General features: G+C 35.0%; 1 protein-coding gene across 2 annotated transcripts; it reads right to left on the bottom strand.

Moving 5' to 3' along the window:
- Positions 1 to 1324: 1324 nt before the first annotated feature.
- Positions 1325 to 22682, bottom strand: sh3gl2a (SH3 domain containing GRB2 like 2a, endophilin A1). Of its 2 annotated transcripts, none has more exons than XM_058786585.1 (9): positions 22491 to 22682; positions 10086 to 10154; positions 9431 to 9503; positions 9181 to 9324; positions 7038 to 7171; positions 6056 to 6214; positions 5091 to 5194; positions 3395 to 3513; positions 1325 to 3310 (listed from the first exon to the last, which is right to left on the bottom strand). In XM_058786585.1, the coding sequence occupies exons 1-9, from the start codon at positions 22533 to 22535 to the stop codon at positions 3114 to 3116; spliced, it is 1044 nt and encodes a 347-aa protein (XP_058642568.1). In that variant the 5' UTR covers positions 22536 to 22682; the 3' UTR covers positions 1325 to 3113. The 2 variants fall into 2 exon arrangements, with proteins under 2 accessions (XP_058642568.1, XP_058642577.1); XM_058786594.1 differs by lacking the exon at positions 22491 to 22682 and adding an exon at positions 22361 to 22420.
- Between the last annotated feature and the right edge of the window lie 391 nt (positions 22683 to 23073).

The raw sequence follows: 23073 nt of genomic DNA, 5'->3' as shown, positions 1-23073 counted from the left end.
TATTCAAATTCATTTTGATTTAAGCTCAAATGACAGATAGCAATGGCGCAAATCACAACTTCAGAGATCTTTTGTGTTATCTGAGGTGTAAAAATATTGGTAGCACTTAAGGTTCTATTTGTTACTATTAATGAAAAATACAGTATACTTTCATTATGAACAATGGGAAAGATTTCTAAAGCATTTATTAATCAGTTAATTTCAACATTTACTAATATTACTAATATTAGATTAGACTGCCACAGGCTAGGTAAATAATGAGAGATTCTGCATCATATTAAGATGAATATTTTAGGATAACAAATTAACAATGTATATGATATATTGTATGTATTAATAAATAAATATGCATATAAATGGCACATTAGCATTCAGACATGGAGTAATAATGACCATTGTCACAGGCAACACTGAATAGATGATCACTTGTCTGAACAAATCTGTCTTTCCTTCATAAGGGTGATACCCGACATTTATGTTTCATGTTGGGGTCCTGATTATCCTGTCAGGGTTTGTTGCGTGATAATGATTGATTGTATTCTATTATACACATATACCTGACCAATTTCTGACATGAAATACAAGTAGATTTACAAATATGTACTTTCAGTCACAGTATCTGCAAGGCACACTGTTAGTCTTTGGTGTGTTTGCCGACACGCAGTGAGTCTGGGAACAGGGTAAATGTTTGCATTGTGGCCGTGTGAGAGTGAAGCTTGCTGGTTGGCTTGTGTTCATGGAGGGGTGGGGTAGAGCACAGGGTGGATATGATATGCTTCGCTGACTGCAAGTACAGTTGTAGGATGAAGTGACACATCCCTGGCGTGCCAGTGTCTGGGCGGGCCATGTGGGGGTGGAGGTGGAGGTGGAGAGTATCGGTGGCTGAGAAGCAGTTGAAAGCGTTTGGTCAATGCTATTAATATCTTCAAATCCCGGTGAATGGGTGTCAAAATTGAAAAACCCCAAAGATAACAACATGGAAATCACCACAGTTTGTTATTTGTATTCTTTCAGTCTAGCATCATTATTATATTATTGCAACTGAAATGACATGAAGTAATAATATTTCCAAAACAACGTACTGTAATGTTGTTAGTAGTAGAAATGGACAAAGTTTTCCTTCAGTAAATAATTACCAGTAAGAAATAATTGGTTTATTTTGATAACACAGACTGCTCCAGCATGTTCCACTTTCCGTGTGGTACTTTATCAAAAATAGACATATCTGATGTAGCTGGTGTCAAATAATAACCTGAAACATGTCATTTTGACCTGACCTCTAATTGGAAGAGAAAGAAAAACTTCAAAAATTCAAATCTCACAGTAATATTCAATAAAGTTTAATGATCCCATGGGCAATTACACATCAGTGAAATTTGCTCAGAATTTGATAATTTAGATTTTTGACAAATTCTGAGATAAACAAGGAAAAATATTCAGTCTGTGTTGTGGCAGCATCACCTACTGGTTTGTCAAACAAAATACACACACACACTCCACATAGCACCATTAAACGTTTTTTTTTTTTTTTATTGTAGTTGCACTATTTTTTCCATTCTCAGTACAAGCCTAACAATTCAGATGAGTCACTGAAAATTCATGCTGGAGCTGATATGCAGTGCTTTCTGACTAAACAATCCCCCAGCACTTTAATAAATATCCAGCGTCTATTTTATATCTAGTGATAAATGCTTTAACACTGATCCAAAAGTAACACGTGGTACTATAGTTACATGACTATACACAAATAGGAAATAAAACACAAAAATGACTGTACAGACCTCACTGAGGATAAACAACAATTGAAAAAATATTGGAATGTCCTGCCAATACAAGATACGCTCATTTGATTTTTTAAATATAAAGGGGATCTTAGATTTGACAATGATAAGTACACCAACTAAACACGCTTGGGCTAAATCTTTTAAGAATACATAATCTTATTCTGTCTGTGGAAATATTAGGCCAAATTATACATCATTTACAGTCAGAAATTAATCCTTGCCTTAAATCAGACATCAGGTGACGTGTGTAATTTTTGTGATGTTAAAATATTTTACATGACGAGGTGCAACAACCATGTGCTGATCAGATCCTCAAATACTGTTGCACTTTCAAATTCAGGCCGGGACTGTTTGTGTTTGGAAAATCAGTTTCTGAAGTCATTTCTTTACAGTTCTGTTTGAACAGTGATTACTAGCACAAAAACTACACACTTCACCTTTACAAAAGGAAAAGAAAAATGTTTGATATGCACAGTTTCATGGGTTCAGATAACATACTCAGGCATATAGTAAAACACGCACACACGCACTACTTGAAAGAATTTTGGGTTGCCTTTTAGTGACCAGTTTATCATATATGGAATGTGATATAGAAGCTTGAAAATGCCCACTGGATTCATGGACCATATAAAATGTTACATGACAGATAAATGACACACTGTAACACAACAAATAAATGATTTGCTTAACTTTCCTTGTCTCATTTTTTTCTTTGTTGCTAAATATTAATCTATTTAAATAGTCAAATCTACCACCACTTAAAGACTAAAATTTATTTTAGGACATTAAAGAAACATTGGAACATTTCACACTATGAACAGGAAATATGTATTTTGTTTTGAAAGTATTGCAATTTCAAAGAAAAAAATCCTTAAAATGTTTAATACTTCAAATCACCGTGATGACCATTATTCTTCAAATAATTTTTCATAAATACATTAAGCTAAGAACTTTAAACCAAAATACATTTTCTTATTTTATTGCTGATTTTTTTTTTTAAAAAAGGGTTTGGATAAAGAGACCAATTCAAGGCTTGTTGTTGCAAGTGGAAACAGGCAAAAATGAACATAACGTCTGAACATACAGAAGGAATAGCAGCAGGCAATGCAGAGGTCAGATCAACCTCAAAAATGTTTAATTTATACAACAAAGTGGTGGCATTCCAAGTCAGGAATAATATTTACGAAAGAGCACTCAAATGTTTCCGTTGCTTATTTTCTATGCGCAAATACCGCAGAGTTGTTTGTGCTGTTTGTTTTGGTTATTTTCTCCTCTTGCAGAAGAAGTGGTTTGATTGGTTGGGTCATGATTAGGGTACATGCATAAGACTTAGTGGGGTAAAGCTACCAGGATATCTACATAGTTGACAGGGAAGAAGCCAGATTGCCCACCGTTCACTCCTTCATACCAGTTGTCATCAATCTTGCTGGTTAAGGTAATGATGTCACCTTCCTTGAAGCCTAGCTCACCCTCATTTTCAGGGTCGAAATCATAAAGTGCCCGACAGCAAGGCTGGTCCATTGGAGCTGAAACGGGGAAAAAAAAAAATTCTTTACAGGACAGAAAATGAAATCTTTCATTTCATAGATTTAATTATATTATTGCCTTACCTGGTGACCTGGAAGGGCCACTGTGCCCAATATTCCCATTGTGGTTCTCACTAAAATCTATGGAAGTGCGAGGTTTGGGGACATACTCTCTTCTTGGCCTATTAGAAGTCTCTTTTATTCTGCCAAAAAAAAAAAGGTTACATTATAAAACTAGGCATGATCATTTTTTATAATCTCTTAAAAATAAATGAATTAAATCACAAAATTAACATTTAATTATTTTTTTATTACAAAATAACATTTAAAAATGAAAAATTAATCATTGTAATTAACCAAACACATGTAAAATAATAAATTTTTATTTAAGAAATGTTCCACCTTTGGAGTAAGCCTAAATGCAAAGCATGTTTTTGTGTATTTTTGTAGTCAGACTATCATCAGTTGCCACTACAGGCAACTAACGTGCTTTACCAAACCACACCTATCGAGAACAGTTGGGGTCATCCACACAGGATGTTTTCATGTTCAAATACAGATGGAGTGCAACAGAATGGAACTGGATGGGGTCTCTAGATGAGCTGAACTATTTTTAACTTCACACAGTGTCTGAAAAATGTGACAATCTTGATGCGAGATGTGATGCAATACAGCGAGATGCACAGCAATACCTAGGTGCAGGTGGGATACAAAAATGCATCCTGTGTGAAGGCCCCCCCGGCTACCTCAGACAGATTGACAAACTCAAAAATGGACTGCTATGAACGGTAGGCTCATCAATTAAATGTTGCTGAAATAAAACAAACACACAGCCACTTTTTTTTTCTAATGACTATATTCAGTGCTTTTGTCTGCCACACATTTTTGAATTACCATCATTTAAAGATGGTACATCGCCTGTGCAATTAATTACACATATTTTTTATCAAATACCATATGTAATTCATTTGATAACATTTTTCTAATTGATTGAAAGATCTTCAAAGTTCAGTCATTTAGAAAATACAATTTAAAATTATTGCTATGGTTGTCTTTTTTTTTTTTTTTAACAGTTATTTGCACTTTAGTATGGTTTGGAGTTAGTATGGAGTTTAGTATGGTATGGAGTTAATAGTAGCACTGAGTGTGCCACTGTACCTAATCTTCAGACCAAGTCTGCAAAACTGCAAACACATTAACTGCTTTAGTTAATTGTAAAACAAGCCTTTTCCAAAAAACAAAAACCCCAAAAACCCTCAAATGTTCTCTACATTACGCACATCATTTGAAACTAAGAGCTCTCGTGTTTCGTTTGGAAAACACTGCCATTCAAAATGCCACACCAATTTACCAATTACAACTAGCGCTCAAGTGTGCAAACACTTACAGCTAATTTGTGCACTTAGAAATCATTTCTGTTTACAGTGTACATACCGAATAAGCATACATAATGTACATTATATACTGTACAGAATTTGTACACATATTGATTGTAGTGTTTTACATTTGCCACATCCATGCATAGTTAAGAGCGTGTATAAGAGCAAATCATCTAGCAGTTTTTGTGAAGAGTTATGAGGCAAAACACCATTTTAAGGAATCCGTTTCAGACATCATATGCAATTGTCAAAAACGGTCTGTACAAGTAATAACATGAAACGAATTTTCATAAACATACTTTTTAAGAAAGGATGCCTGTAATTGCATAGTTTTTTGTGAGAAGGGAGATCTTCCATTCAAACATGTAGACTAGATTTAGGATTTATTCCAGAATACAGACCTGTCCTCTAACTTGCTGGACAGCTGCTGAAGGATCTCTGTGGCCTGTCTGTGGTAGTTCACCTGAGCTTGGACCAGAGCAGAAAGCTGACTCACTTGTTCAATCTGCAGAAACACAGTTAGAATATCAGCTATTATGCATGAAAGTAAATAATGCCTTATTGATTGTATACGAAGGTCAAGACTAACAAACAATGGCTACATTTACATGCACCCTTACAATGCAGTAAAGGCAGTACTGAAGTACTGCAAGCTTGTGTAAACACTGTGATGATAACTACATTCATATTTAGAATAACCATGAATCACAGTAAATGTGTGTTAATATGTTGAGTATTGCGGTTTTAATCTGACTATATGCTCATGCATGGTTTCGAAAACATGCTGGAACAGAAGAAGCCACACTTTATTGGCATCATGCACATTGATGTTCGGAAATGTGCCTGAAGTGTGTCCATTCTAGTGTTTCCGACCATCAATAAAACACATGATTTCCATGTTGTGTAAAGCTATAATCATGAAATCAGTTTCCTGAGCTCCCTAGAAGTGTGGCTTCAGCAAAATGAGGGAGACCGTGTACCCTAGAACTGGCGAACAGGTCCGTGTAAGCAGGAATGCTTGAAGGCTGCCTATTTTAAAGCAAAAACATCACACCTTTTAGCAAATAATCTAAATAATGGCAAGTATCATGTAAACGGGACTAAAAATGTTTGCCCATGTAATATAAACATCTTAATTCTTACTTTGATTACTGGTAGTAATCAGACTATTAAACATGTAGACATAGCCATTGTGTACGATGAACTGATCAATGGAAACTAGTGAATCCTGCGATTTATTGTGGGTTATTGCTTCAGAATAAAAGGAAAGGTGTAGTGGGAAAGACTCGTTGGACATTGGGATAGATACAAGTAAAATGAAACTCTACAGAAGCATGAAATGGATTGTGAAGGTCACAGATCTTACATCACTCTCCAGAAGGTTAAACATGCTTTGTTCTGCAACCTCCTTTGAGTCATCAAACTTCTCCAAGGCCTGTTTCATCTCATCTTCAGTGACTTTTCCCTGCCTTTTCTTCTTATAGTCAAAGTCCAACCGTCGCCCTTCCAACTTCTTCAGGTGATGCTGTCATAATAGAAAAAGATGCAATGTTCAGTTACTGACCTCTAGTGACACATTCAGTCTCCAACAGCTGTGACAAAGTATTATCAAACACCCTATGACTTCTTCAAAGCCATTTCAAATGCTGCTAAATATTCTCTCAAAGAACATTTAAATCTAATCTAAATCTGAAAACTGCAGCCTCAACTGAAGTTCATCCAAAATCATGAACTAAATATCAGTGACTGACATGAGTGAATCAGTGGTACTTAAAGAGGTCATAAATACATTCTTATTGTTTATACTGACTTAAAATATTGTTAGTACAGTTATTAAAATCCAAATACAGTTATAACTGATTTTTTGTAATGTCCATTTGTCTCTCCTTTCTGACCTTAGAATTAGAAGAGCTATTTTTGCTGATGTATGTGAAATGAGATTTAGCCCTTTTACTCTCAAGCTGCTTCCAGTATATTTTATAACAAACCCATCTGTCATCCAACAACCTCTTTGTGTCAAGTTCACGAAACAATCCACACTTAAATCTGCCACTGAAACTGTTAAGGTTGAAGTGAAATAACCATTGACACTTTAATGTCTTCACTAAACTGCCACAATTAATGATATGCTATGACAATGATTGGACTGGATTGTGAAAGGTTAGAGAATAAGACAGATTTTTACACTGAAATACCGCATGCAAAAGGAACACAAGTGTGAATTTTCTGTTAAGAGTTCATGAGACAAAATGTTGGAGCGGTAAACATTTTGTCTTACAGGACGACTGGTCTAATCTCAAAAGCACTGGTTTTGGGGGGGTTCATTGCAATAATTTCTAATATCTCACCTGGATTTCTTTTAAGTCTTTATCATGCATATTCTGCAAGGGATCAATAAAGTTTTGCTTGACCTCCATGTCTAGAGCATCTTTAACTTCACCTAGTTCTCGCATGGCGTCTCCAACATCGATCAGAGCCAGACCTGTAAAACACAAGAGTACAATATATCTCTCTCTATAATACAGCTGTATCTTTTAAGGGCAAATCATTGAGAACCCAATGCACTGAATGAAGTAGTTTTTAGTTTATTCATATACTAACACAAAACTAAAAGATCTGGTTCTGGTAATGACTTGATTTTAAGTTGGCCAACAATCATAGCCATTTCTTAAAACACTTAGTGCTGGTCAGTTTTTAACAAACCATCTTTTTATTTTCCAGAACATACAGTGACATGACATTTATTTTTATACAACTGCACTTATAAATGCTTCCAGTGTGTTAATATTTGACTGCTGTTATCACAATTCTTTCATGCTAATTTCCACATTATTAGACATCTGCATATGTTGCAAACAGTGTCACTATGCACCAATCAGTGAATATATTATTTGCATATCCTCAAGCTTTGTATGATTAAAAAAAAAACAAGTTTTTGAATTGCAAAACCTTTTGTAATTTAATCTGATTACCAATTAAATGTCATTTAATTGCATGCAAGCAAGTAACATGCACAAAAGACTAAATCGCTATCATAAATTCTAAGAATGTAGGCAGATTACTTTATTTTAATGGGAGATTGAGAGCAAGCATCTAGTTTTGTTGAGCTGCTTTGTTAAGCTGCTCTTTACATGCGTGCTATAACTGATCTCTTGCATCATAGACAGCTTCATTTATTATAAATGAGTATTCTGATTTATTGTGCTGCATTGTCCATGTGGTGCAGCCACAAAAACAGCAACTACATTGTCAAAACAGTCTGGATTGTGGTTGTGGGTCATTGATAACCTTGTCATGGACCAGATTTTGCCTGCTGGCAGGATGTTAAACATCTCTGACATACAGTCATTCCAGCCAACCACATTAAACGCCTTAAAGGGTGCACTTGCAAACTTGATAGCATGCAAAATAAAAATGTTTGTGCTGATGCTAGTGAATCTCATCAGTTTTTGTGGTCTGCGTTTAAACAATATGCATTTAGAATAGCACACTATCAACTACTACTTCTGCCATGTGATTAGGAGGATACTTTTAGGCATTTTTACATCTGGCTTGTTTGAAGCGTTTGTTTTGGAACCTGGCACACTTTCTTCCCTGGTTTGATTTAAGCATATATGAACACAGCAATTGCACTCAGATCTGCACCAAAATAATCTGTCTGAGATCGCCTCAGCCTGATTGAAAACAAACTCTGGAATGGTTCAGTTGTAGTGGGACATCAATCCGACACAACCAACCAACAAATTAAGCTGTATCATAATTAATAATGGGAAACAGGTTATGTAAAAAGCAGCAGTGTCTGATTCTGTGGATGAGCGAGCACATTACTCATCACAGTTGAAACCAAAGAGCACCTCTTTATCTTAATGTAGTCTAATTGCTCTTCTTCTCTTGACTCCCAGTCTAACTGACCAATTATAGCAGGAATGACCGATACATTGTGGGCTTATTTTGGCTTTTTCTGTAGCTGTCGTTGCACATATAGAGATAACTTACCAATCCATCTTAACGGATGATAATGAACAACATGTATTCATGACCAGTGAGAGGACAGTATTACTCGCATGTGACTTGCATAAACATTTTGGTACAATTTTGGAAAAGCTGCTGTGTGAAAGCAAACTGAACAATTTAAGTATCAAACGATCTACAGGTCTGAAAAAGAGCCTCATTTGACAGACCTGGTTGTGCCTTGTGTTGAGTAGTGTTGAGGTGGCTTAAACATTTAAATATTAAGACGTTATTTTCCTTATGATTAATGAATTCTGCTAGTTGATGGATTTTTTTCTGTTAACACATTAACAAAGACTGAGTTTGTTGTTTAATCAAGTTTGAAAACTAACCATTACATCAAAACAGCTTGTTGATAAAAATTATTTTGGAATAAGGCAGTTTACATTGTTAATATTAATACTGTGCTATATGTGGAAGAGCTGCCCAAAAGGTGAAAAGCTCCGACATTGTGTATGTTTATAGCAAAGCTAGCATTACCAAAGAAGGATTCCTCCCCGAGCTCCCTGCCAAACTTTTGCATGGACTCTCCCAGGATGACTTCAGTCTGTGTGTAGCCAGGCCCTTTATCTCCACCACGGATTTTAGACATGGAGCTCATCATACTCATTTTGGCACGAGTTGCTGAATAAACAAGCAAAAAAAACAAAAAACAAATGTGATGTACATTAGTGAGGTTTTCATTTTTTAAGCTAGGGATATACTATTACAAATTATTATTCACATTCACCTGGATTGGGCTGTAGGTACTCCGTTGTCTTGGTCATAATGTCCATCACCGCCCTTGTGGTGACGTCAACTTTCTATGTTACGGTAAAGATGAAGATACAAAAATAGAATAGAATAACATTCATTCTTATTACCTGAATGTAAGAAAGAATTGTACATTGCACATATGGCAAAAGCAGTGTCTGACATTACACATACAGTTTCATGAAAGGGGCCAAAGTCAAGTTATTTTTCCTCCTATCTGCATACCTTCTAATCATAATTAAATGCTCTAGAAAGGAAATTCATTAACTGCACTAACTAGATTTATATATATTATATATTATGTATATAGATATATCTATCTATCTATCTATCTATCTATCTATCTACACACACCTTTTGTTGCCTAAAGACCCCAGTAGTTACTCATTCCTTCATTCATTCATTCATTCATCTATCCATCCCACTGTTTTAATCTTTATAAGAGACATTCTAAAATACACATTTATAAACACACTCAATTTATTCTCACCTAATTAGGCGGTGCTAGAATTTTATGTCAATAGATGACCTAATTACACCTTCCAAAATTAGAAACTTCTAATAAACAACCAAACGCTCATTGCTATGCTTCTTGAATGAGAATCACATATCTCTAGCTGCAGGAGACTTACCTTTTCCATTTCCATGAATTCTTCATCTAATTTAGTTCCCTCTGCCCCTCCGACCTTCTCACTAACTCTCTGCAAAATAAGACAGGACAGTTTTAGGTTTTGTAATTATTTCTGAATTTTGTCCATAACAATTATTGTAAAATCTTTTTCCTTTTCCTTCAAATTTTCCATGGTCCTCTTAGCTTGAAAACTCCAGCTCTGTAGGACATATACATAACATCCTGTCTGGACCACAGATTTAGTCCAAACACATCTCAAACTGCTGATGCAATATGCTGCATTAAAACAAAAAAATAAATAAAAGGAGGAAAAAAAAAAAATCTTTCAATCATATAAGGTCATTGTAGAATATCCAGTAGAATTTATTCATAAGAAACATCTTTCATTATTTGGAGTCTGCTTATGTCAGTTAGCTAATCCACTGGTTCCTAACCATTCTCCTGGACTACCTTTAAGAGGGACACAAGGGACTGATTTTTATATTCAAGTTTTTAATTTTTGTTACTGTCCACTAAACATTTCTACCTGTAAACCTAAAGAAATTGTGTTGTTCACAAGTCTCTAATTTGGAGTCAACAGTCAATATTCAAGTAAACTGGTTATGGGTCTAGGTCAAATCCAAATTTTATTACAGAGATGGAAACTTGAGTCTGAGACTTTAAGGCAGAAAAGAAACAAGACTTCTAACGGCACAATATAATACTTAGAAGGTGGCATGTACTGGTTGTCAGCAATATGAGCTACCATAAATACAGTGCAAAACAATATTTTGCGTATGGGGAAATACATGAAATTATTAATGTAGCAAATGCTAAAAATAGCACCTCGGTAGAAAGCCAATTCGACACATTAGTAATCCACTAATCCAATCTGATGCTAAAAATAAACAATATTTAATTCTATCTAGCTGTATCATTTAATTATATCAGTTATTTAATAGTTCTGACAAGCTCTGCTGTACTTTGCTATTGGAAATAAAAACAATCATCAATGCAGTACTTTATTCCAGAGCATTAAACATTCAAACATTTTCTTTATGAAGACTTTGTACTTCTACAAATACACCAAGTTAAAGACTTTCCGTGTCTGCCAAAGGTTTGTCTGTGCCACAGGCTTTACTCAAAGTTACAAACTTAATCAGAACACCTTCTTGCTCAAGACTGAGCTGTCACTGTGTTAAGAAGATTTGAGGACAAAGATACTAAAGACATCCCAAGGGACTGGAAGTACTTGGCTGCCAAGTATTATGGTGAGAATAACAACTCAAAATTAGCCAATTTAGTATTGAGGCTCCAATAAGGAATATCTTCAATACCAATGTGATACTGCACGTCTTATTGCAATAAAAATACTTAATGTATAGTATTACAAAGAATCATAAGAATGACGGGATTCTGATAAAGTAAACTCTACAGAATGAGAGAAATAAGAGCCAAACATGCTTAAAAAGGCATCTAAAATCAAAGGGCCAGGTAAATTGTAGAGCAACACGAAGTGTGAGTGAAATTATGACTGGTGAATGTGAGGCCAGTGGAGATTCTGACTGCTTTCATCAAGTCTGGTTTGTTTTAGTTTGCTGAATGCTTTCATTGACTGTGAGCTACTTTTAACTTGACATGTAATAAAAATAAAATTAAAAGTAAATGTGGACATATAGCAGATTAACAATTACATTAACTGGCATAGAGTGTAATAGCTCACATAAAAATTACATCAACAATAGTATAACAGACTTAATTACGTAAATTTAAGTGAAGTACATTAAATATTATGTAATTATTGTACTAGTAAAAACACCTTCTAAAAGTCACTAGTAAAAAGCAATTTCCTACAATTGAAAGAAATGAACAGTTCACTTTAGTCAATTAACATTATGAATTACAAATAAATTAAATCAGATTGATTCAGCAATGAACTTCACTTTAATATAAAAGATGATCTTTCATTTGGGTGAAATTCTCAATGAATTACCTGTCGAGATCTGGCAGTTCATAAATGAATGAATGAATGAATGCATTTTCAATGGAAAGCATAGCGAGAGCGTTTAATCTCTGTTGACCCAAGACATTTCATTAAAAAGAAATGAACATAAATCAAGATACAGATGGATGACAGCACCATACCAGTCTCTTATTTAAAATGATTACTGGCCTACATTTCTTAATTCATCATTAATCCTAGTCTGGTACTGTTCAGGGAATGAAAATGAACATTAAGCAGGTTTATTTGATAAATTACCTTGTGTGTGTGTGAGTGTGTGTGTGTATATATTTTTTATACACACACACACAGAAATACTGCAGTAGCTGTACACTTTACATGGCAACTAAACATCCATTTCAAAATAAAATATTAATCAGAATATGGACCTTAATTGGAATTACAATTCATTAGGTTAAAAGATTATAAATAAAGTCTACAAAGAGTCTACTGAAGCAATTTCCTTTGGGTACCAAATTTAATTTTCATATTATTTGTAATTAGATTCATGCCACATTTCAAAGAAGTATCCTGCGCTAGCATAATGTCAGATTTAAATCACAATCATCATTCAGCAAACAATGATGAACATGTAAAGGTTTATATACCCAAGGAGGAGAGAAACACACACACACACACACACACACACACACACATCATTCAAGAAGCCAGGAACACTGAAAAGAGGACATATGATCATAAACCTTGAGATACACTGACAGTCACTCTGAAAAGAAAGGCTTTTATTCTGAGATTACTCCCACATAATTTAAAAAAACAAAAAACAAATTGTGTGTTGACAATTTAGATGAATAATTGAATAACTGCTGTTTACGTATCTTTAAAATATGGGCAAATATATGTCATAATAGAAACACTATGAGCTCAAATTGAATGGTTCAATTAATTAGCTTATCAGCTTGTGAAGATGTCTGAAATGTATATGTAATTCATGGAATTATTTAATATACAACCCGAATTCCAGAAACGTTGGGACGTTTTTTAAATTTGAATAAAATGAAAACTAAAAGAATTTAAAATCACATGAGCCAATATTTTATTTACAATAGAACATAACGTTATTTACAATAGAACATAAATGTTTAAACAGAGAAATTTTACAATTTTATGCACAAAATGAGCTCATTACAAATTTGATGCCTTCTACAGGTCTCAAAATAGTTGGGATGGGGGCATGTTTACCATGGTGTAGCATCTCCTCTTCTTTTCAAAACAGTTTGAAGACGTCTGGGCATCAAGGTTATGAGTTTCTGGAGTTTTGGTGTTGGAATTAGGTCCCATTCTTGCCTGATATAGGTTTCCAGCTGCTAAAGAGTTCGTGGTCATCTTTGATGCATTTTTCGTTTAATGATACGCCAAATATTCTCTATAGGTGAAAGATCTGGACTGCAGGCAGGCCAATTCAGCACCTGGACTCGTCTGACCATAGAACACTTTTCCACTTTGAAAGAGTCCATTTTAAATGAGCCTTGGCCCACAGGACACGGCGGCGCTTCTGGACCATGCCTTCCTTTTTGCATAATAGAGCTTTAGTTGGCATCTGCAGATGGTGTTTACCGACAGTGGTTTCTGGACGTATTCCTGGCCCCATTTAGTAATGTCAATGACAGAATCATGCCAATGAGTGATGCAGTGTCGTCTGAGGGCCCGAAGACCACGGGCATCCAACAAAGGTCTTCGGCCTTGTCCCTTACGCACAGAGATTTCTCCAGTTTCTCTGAATCTTTTGATGATGTTATGCACTGTAGATTATATGATTCGCAAAGCCTTTGCAATTTGACGTTGAGGAACGTTGTCTTTAAAAGTATTCCATAATCTTTTTATGCACTCTTTCACAAATTAGAGAGCCTCTGCCCAGCTTTACTTCTGAGATACTCTGCCTCTCTAAGACATCCCTTTTATAGCTAATCATGTTACAGACCTGATGTAAATTAACTTAATTAGGTGCTAGATGTTCTCCCAGCTGAATCTTTTCAAAATTTCTTGCTTTTTCAGCCCTTTGTTGCCCCCGTGCCAATCATTTTTGAGACCTGTAGCAGGCATCAAATTTGAAATGAGCTCATTTAGTGGATAAGTGTAAATTTCTCTGTTTAAACATTTGTTATGTTGTCTATGTTCTATTGTGAATAAAATATTGGCTTATGTGATTTGAACGTCTTTTAGTTTTCATTTTATTCAAATTTTAAAAAACGTCCCAACATTTCCGGAATTCGGGTTGTAACAACCCCATGAATTACGCATACAAATAGTAATAAAGCTATTTAAATGGAATGAAAAAAAGAATGTACTGCATGTTAGCTTGCTTATTGTGGTCAAGGGCTTTATCTATGCAAAGCCACATGTCATAATAAGGCACTATGCTTCTAATCATAGGTCAAGAGCTGTATCCAACCACACAAATTTGTGATGGCGTTTACAAATGCTTGTTGGAACTATGGTTTCAGGAAACAGCAAATCATTGAACTACATTAAGAACTTTGGACCATAGTTGGCTAACGCTGCTTTTAGGAAACGCACCCCTTTGTTATTTGTTAGGAAAATTCTTAGAAATGTGGTTCCTTCTTATTTAAATTATAGATTTCAGAACGACCAAGTTATCAATGGTACACTCCTAATAACCATTTTATAACCCATTACAGTAAAAAGTGTAAATATAAAACAGGCCTTAATTAATATTTTATGTGTTGACCTCATACAATTCAAACTGTCCTAAATTTAATATATTGCAATTTAGAATATACTCAGGTACAGAATATGTCTGTATACTTTATTCAAAATAATTCCCATGCCCAGTTTTATCTGTTGTGTGGCTACAGTACCACAGATTAACCTGAGATTGATCTCACAGACAAGTTCTTTAATCCAATTCTTGCAGTAAATACAGTCTAGAAGGACGTGGCACTGAATGAAGAGAAGGAGAGAGAAATGTACATATACATATACATATACATGTAAAGGATTAAATTACAGCTTGCCAAAGGTATCATATCAACCTTGTAACCTGAAAGGAAGTGCTGTGCTACTGACTAGGTGGATGGCAGTCACATGAAACCCAATGTGACAGCAGCACATGGAGAAGAGAAATTTCCACCCCCACCCTCCAGTCAGGCTGTCTTAAAATATTCCCCTGAGTCCGTGCCTCCTGGATTACAACCACCAAAGATTACCGATTTATAAATAGAACAGATAGATGGACAAATGAAAGAGGTTATGGGAGGATGTCCTCCCTTGATTTGTGATTGTCTGCATGGCAGAAATGGATGCACACATCCCTTGGGCTCAACAGACAGTTCCAGGAACGCAGCATCTCTCTCCTATTATTATGTGTGTGTGTAATTAAGGGCAGCTGAGAAAGCTCATGCATAAAGATGGCTAGAGGAGACATGTGACGTGAACTCGTCAAGGGAAATGGATTTTATGATCTCTAAATGTATTATTATTATTATTATTAATAATAATAATAATAATAATAATAATAATGATATCAATCAAATAATTAAAATAAAATATTTTTTGTATCTTAAAAAAAGCAAAAGAAAAATGTCATGAAATATATCACACTGAGATGAAAAAAAGTTAAACGAGAATTTAAATTCACATATGAAAGAAAATTTCAGAACATTGTAGAAAAGAAAAGAAAAGAAGGGGACAGCCTGTAAACAAGTGTCTGAGGACATGGGAGTCCTTGCTGGAATGCATAGATGACTTAATACTGAGGGAGACAGAGGAGCACTGAATCCAGGATGACACAGCAGTGATACAGCACATTTTTGATGTGCATCATATCGTGAGATTCATATACATTCAAAGAGTAGCAAGAAGAGCACAGTATGGCATCAACCTTAATATTCATAAAATACCAAGGACATGTGCCCGTGTCAATCCAGTGTTATTTTGATGCTGTGGGAAAACAGTACTGTGATGGTGATGTAATTTTTAAGCCTCGCACAGCTCTTACATAACAGCAGGATGAGCCCCTGCCCTGGCATGCAGTATCATCAGACTACAACCAAGTCATGATTGGTAGAATAGAATAGAATAGAATAGAATAGAATAGAACAGAGAACCATGAAAGGAAAATACAAGCATGTGTTGGTAGAAAGTCATGGTTATAACTTTGCATAGAAAATGCTATATGTCAAAGAGATTTTTTACATGGAATCAGCCAAAATTATATCTCATCCAACTTTGTGTACAAGTTGTACAGGGATTGAACTATGAGCAAAGCAATTCCACTATCTCTAACGCCTTTAAAACATGCATTTCCATAATTAAATGCTCTTGAATGGCTGTTGACAGTTCAATACTGTGAATAAGTAAATGCAATCGCTACAAGATTCTGCATGTTAATGTGCCTAGAGAGTAACAAGTAGTATAGGTTCATGTTAAAAAGATTCAGTATTTAGTTTGTTCCTAATAGAAAAGGGGAGTTTAAATGAATAGTTTATCCAAAAATGAAGATTCTGTCATCATTCTCACCAGTTTCTTTCATCCGTTAAACAGTTCAACTTTTTAGTTACCAACATTAGTGTTCAACGGAAGAATGAAACTCACACAGTTTTGAAAAACTTGAGGGTGAGTAAATGATAGAAATCTGAAATCTCCAAAGACCTCAAAGAGAAAACCGGAGGGCCAGAGGCAGATGAGATTTAGTGATGTTTTCATTTGGAAGACAAATGTGACCCTGGACCACAAAACCAGTCTTAAATCGCTGGGGTATATTTGTAGCAATAGCCAAAAATACATTGTATGGGTCAAAATTATTTATTTTTCTTTTATACCAAAAATCATTAGGACATTAAGTAAAGATCATGTTCCATGAATATATTTTGTAAATTTCCTTCTGTAAATATATCAAAACTTAGGGTAAACGTACCTATTAAGCGCACATAGCCATTAAGCACACTTCCATTTTTGAGATCAGATTATAAAAAGAAAAAATAATTTATTATCCTACTTGATGTCTCAACCAATTGATATGTTTGTTACTATATACCTCCTAAAATTTCAAGTCAATCAGACCCTTGCACACTGAGATATGGATCTCTGTGTGTTCACACTGTCTGGCGGCCATTTTGAAAGTGGTCTAAAAACTTTCACCAAAAGAGGAGCCCCTTAAATGTGCAGTTTTTTTAGATGTTTAAGCCTTTATTTTGAGTATGTTTCACTACTTATAGTAAAATTAAGAGATTCATGTTCTGACTTCTGCATATTATAAACCTGGAACTTGGATGTGGGATATAATTACATTAGATCCAAAAGATAGTTTTAGCAACATAGCGCAGATGCAACAGAACACATAAGATTGTGTGCTACGCTAATATATTACTTCACAGGCATTACTGGCTTGTACTTTTACATCCATAACATTATAAATTGACAGTTTATTGCTGGTCTGTCATTTTACAGTACTGTAATTTTTACTGTAAAAATCCTGTCATTTTAATAAATATTACATGAAATTTATTAAAAATTGTTGCTGCTCCCATTAAGCTCAGTGTGCTCTCTTTAAGCACTTCACATTCAATGTCTATATAAATACTTCATCAACAGACTTTAAATATTAACTGATGTCACTTTAAGTTAATTGATTTTCTATGGATTCTGTCGACTCAAATCTGCAGACTGGCTCTGATCTTTGGCATCAACTTCTCCAGACTGTAAATCTGTGGAAATCATGTAGTGTATTGCAGCCATAAGAGAATATAGATAAGTTGACATCCATTTAAAAAGAGGTTTCATAATGAGGCTAGTTTCTGTGATTATTCCCATGAATTAAATGTTTTATTGGTTTGTTTTATTTGATTTTTGAATGTGTTACTTAGCTGAACGTGGACTAGTCTAGATGTTGCAATGTGCTTAGATGGCACTTCATTATGAATATATAACTGATCAATTTGAATGCCTTGTTGCCTGATTTTAGTGTTCTGTATTTTTCTTTTTTGTGATTGACTTTGTACCTTCAAAAAATATATTTTTATTTTATTGTATAAATCTCAGTTTTGAAAAATTTACCCTTATGACTGGTTTTGTGGTCCAAGATCACAAATTAGTGCATTTCATATGTTCCATCCATTTACCGCATTTTAGCCCACAAGGCCTTAATCTTCTCCTACCAGACAAAATTCAAACAATTGAGCATTCATTATAGGATTAGAATCTAATTTAGATATTTGCCACATAACACAGTTCAGTTATTGCCAAAAAAATACTATAAGCATATTAATGTGCTTGAAGTGATATGGCTTTAATGTGTCCAGAATGTTACAGATAATTAGAAAATGGTCTAAACAGGTACACATAGTGCTATTAAAATGCATTGTTACTGACAGTTCACAAACATCTATCAATTCTAAGCTAATTTTTTAATAGTGAGTGTCTGGAACATGTTCTTCTCTCTTTACTCTAAAATACAATGATTCAGTCTAAAAAAAAAAAAAAAAAAAAACAAGTTGTTTTGTTTTAGATTTTACATTGGACATCAACAGCAATGCAACACAGTTCCAAAAATCCTGATCATACAAAAGTAAACAAACACACCTAACATCAAACACAGTAACAGGCCCAACAATATGCAGAATTATTCACATGACATACTTTTTGTTATGGTTTCTACATGTCTTTGGAATTTTGATGGTTTCATGCTCTTGGCAGTCAAAAAGTACATGGTGGTCAGCACGAACTAGTTTTTGTTGTCCTCATTTCAAGTTAATCTAATGAGGTTTCATACTTTTTTTAATTTTTTTTTTAGCTTGCATGGTTTTGTTCATGGTTTTTGAGCATAGTGGTATGACACAAAACCTGCACATTACCCTATTAGAAATGAAAACTTACAAAGAATCACAAACTATGGCAGTGTAGCCTAATGTAGTATAAGAATATATTGCTGGTATTTCCAAGCATTCCAAGTTGCAGTGGTGCCTGCAGCAGTATGGCTGTATGATCTGTCCATATGTGATCTTGACTGACCTGAGAAACATTTTATTACACAGTATGCTTTTGTGTTGACTGAAATAGTGATGCTAATCTTTTGTGAATTAATCTTTTTTTTTTTTTGTCCCTTCTTTTCAGTGAATTAGCCGAACAGGTTTTGAAAAATGGTCTGTATCGATTCACATTCATTCGGACCGCACTCTCACTGTATCACCCAAAGCACTTTCTTAGTCAGTACAACAAACAGCATCAATAAACTTAGGAACACAGAGAACAAACACTGCTGGATAAAGTAAACAACTGAAACAAAAGGCTACATTTTCAGTAGTAACTGCAGCCACTGCTGCATCATCTGAATAAGCAGCCATTCACAGCCATTTTTTAAATCTGTTTTTCAGCTCTTTTTCTATGTGAACATGCACTATATGGGTGTCTTTGAAACAATTTCATTGCTTTGTTGTTTTCATGTTTTAAAATCTTTAAAACATGAGACAGTTTTGTTCTGCTCCAAGACTCTCACTGATTGTTTGGTCCGAAGAGTCTAAAATAATCTGAAATAGAAGTGTGTAACAGTTAAATGATGCTAGACATACTCAAGAAAAATAAAATTTCTCTCAAACTTAAATTTTTAACATGAACATGTATTTAATTTATTTATTTACTTCTTAGTTAAATATACACTTTAGTTATAAAACACTGCTGCCCACCATCTTCTCCTGAGGCTAGAGAGGGTCTGACAACCAATTACCTTCACTATAGACACTAGACAGCTTGCTTGCACTGCATTCTTTAATTTTGTCTGTCCAACAATGCTCTTTGTCAGTGACTGTACTGATTTAATCCTAGATACAAGATCACCTGTTTAACACTAGAAAGGCATTCTATCCTCAAAGTACTATTTTAGGAGGCAGTATAATCTGCTTCCTAAAATTTCAGACGGCCTTTATATCAGGGGCTGCCCAGGGATGCCAAGAAATCCTGTGTAGGTAGACACATGATAGCTCACCTGCTTTATAATAGTTTTCAAATCAGGGAAACTGGTATATGTATTTTAGCAGTGATGTCCAAAGACAGGATGTATTCCACTACAAAACCATACATCAAAAGAATAAACCATACTTAATACTCATAAGAGAGAGAAAAAGAGAGAATATTTATATATAAAATGTAACATTTAAATATCTAACATATTTAAAAGATCCCAGTTTGCACTCTTTAATAACGATAAATTCAACCCAAATGCATGGTCGAAGATGATTTCAAAACCACTGGCTTGCCAAGTATGCACTATGCAGTATAGCTGACAAAAATGTAAATAGGAAAGTGCACTGCAATAAGCAATGTCTAGAATTTGTAATAGAGAGAGCAGAATAAAACATCATCTGTGTTTAGGGCAGACGCTGTGGTGCATAAGCAGTGCCTTACAAAAAAAAAGCAAGGGATAGAGAAGCTAAAGGAGGTTAGCCTACACTTCTATGTACAGTACTGTATACGACTAAAATAACAGAGAATAACTCATTCATGACGATGTCAGCTTGCAAATTCCACTTTTTAAATATCCCCAAATACCAAACAATAAATGGGAGGAAGATAATCTCTAATTTTTGCTTCACATCCTTTACACCACATGTGATAAAATGAAAAATGTAGTAGAAAAATGGCTATTGAACTTTATTTGTAGCTCATAACAACCCTCAGTTAACTTGAATTACAAGCTCATAGAATGCATGTCTATTTTTAAACAACAAACCAAAATCTCTGTATACAAGGACATGTTGAGCAGACAATTTCCATGAAATCTCACTTCTCTTTTATGTAACTACCACCACGAGTAATGTGCTAAAACAAGGTGTTAAAAAGCTTGATCTGTTATGAATGACTATTTCTGCATGATTTTGAGATGAGCATTTACTAATAAATGATGAGTATATTACATGAACTGCTTATTGTATCTTAAGGCCTAAGCAATGTTTATTTATATTTTGAACAGTCTTTAGTAATTCCACATACTTGTGGAAAAAAAAATATTCAAGTATTTACTATACAAGCAAATTTCCAAATAACACAGGTGAAACAGGATAAACCTGCCTCTACAACTGAAGGAAGGTAAATAAGGGAGAAAAAAATATATATATATATATATCACAGAGCAGGCACTATATTTTGTCACGACTGCACGATTACATGAAGGTTGTGTATAAAGTACACAGCAAGCTGTGAGATGAAGCAGTGCGTTTGAGGAACCATCTGTTCTACAGAGCAGCTCTGAGTCATGCCACCCTCTCCACTGCGCAGCGTGCACTGATGATGTCAGAGCCTGACGATTGGTCAGAATGAGACAGATTATGTTGTTTAATGTCAGGCAGTGAGACACAAGCCCAGCTTCACAACTTCACAATTTCATATTCCCTTCAAAACAAATAGTTAAGGCAAGCGTTTTCAACCACTTCCTTGATTCAAACTTGTTCCTGGATTTTCTTTTGGAATCAAACAGGAACAGGTTTGAGTTATGGGATGCTGTGGTCGTGCCTTTAGAATGTGAGAGCAGTGTTTCCAACAGATGCTGCCGTTTCAAAACTGTCCTTAAAATGACAGAATATTCCTCCAAAATATTTTCTGCACAAACCATCAGCATTCAATGTTCATTCCTGTATCAATGCAAGGTGAAGCTTCAGGCAAGGACACTAGATGGACATAACAGACCTGGGAGTGAAGCTAGTCTGATGGCACTAGAACATACTTAACCAGCTATTAAATCTGGTTTAATGCGGTCATGTCTTAAAAAAATAAATACAATTTTTATATATAACAATAAAATATATAAAATCATTCACAAAACACACAGTTCTTGAAGACAGAAAACATATGGTTCGTATGCATGTAAAAAATATATTATACTATACTAGGTTATTTTAAAAAATTAAATAAAATAGAAATAGAAATAGAAATGAAAAATTAAAATGCATTACAATATTGAAGACTAAAGCCTATGTAGTGGCTTAGAGAGCATCATGGAATTGAAGTGTCACAGCATCACGACTGCTTTAGAGGGCATCGAGGTCAATTTAAGGGTATGAGCTATTATGTAACAACTTTCATCAACGCATCTTAAATATTCATGTTCACGCGTTTTAATTTGATCGGCGCTAATAATGAAAACCTCACGGCTAAATAAATAAATAAATAAATAAATAAAACACTGACCATACATTCATTCTACCATCTGAATAAAATGATTGTGGATGACATGAACAGATCACTTTGACTAGCCTGTTGGTAGCAATGTTAGTGCATGTACATGTTTATACAGCTTATTACGTTGCGTTCAAAGCAGCACACACCGTTCAGCGTGAAGATCCGCATTACGATTCAGGACACAAGCTGCTCGGTCTGCTGTAGCACTGCAGCAAACCCATTTTCACTCGTGTAATGGTCAACAGAACGGTGAATTTCAATGCCATTGCACCTTACCTGAGTGGCTTTGTGGAATTGTTTCTTCAGTCCCGCTACAGACATGATTCCGACTGGACTAGTGCTGTTTCTGTCCTAACGCCTTAATGTGATGTGCTAAGATGTAAATACGCTCAGAGGGACAGTGGATGTGAGACGTTTAGAGATAAACCCGCGTACGCTGGGAATCACCACACGCGTAGGCTGATTATAGCAGCTGATCATGACGCGCCAGTGACATCATGCGTCAGGTTCCGCCTCTCCTCAGATTACATCAAAGCCCCTCCTTCAGGGGAACCTTCAAGGTTAGTTCAACGCCAACAGGTAGAAATTAGAGGCAGCTCTGTTTGAATGGAGGTCAGAAGACAAAATGCCTTAGTAAACTGAATAAACTCTGAGTCTGCAGAATAGTCTTCAACGTTATGTTGTTTATTTTGGTGAGATGGTACTGTTCATAAATTTGGTATACTGTGGTGCAACAATTAAACGGATAAATTATTCCTGTTATCCTATAATTAACCTATAGCAACCTAGTTTTAAACATCAAATATCTGTGTCCTACTGAATCCAACCATTAGAATAAATTACAATCAGCAGACAATGT

This window comes from Onychostoma macrolepis, chromosome 01 (assembly GCF_012432095.1).
Source record: "Onychostoma macrolepis isolate SWU-2019 chromosome 01, ASM1243209v1, whole genome shotgun sequence".
Classification (NCBI taxonomy): Eukaryota; Metazoa; Chordata; class Actinopteri; order Cypriniformes; family Cyprinidae; genus Onychostoma; species Onychostoma macrolepis.
Note: the sequence above shows the minus strand (reverse complement) of the source record. Positions and strands in the feature narration are given on the sequence as shown.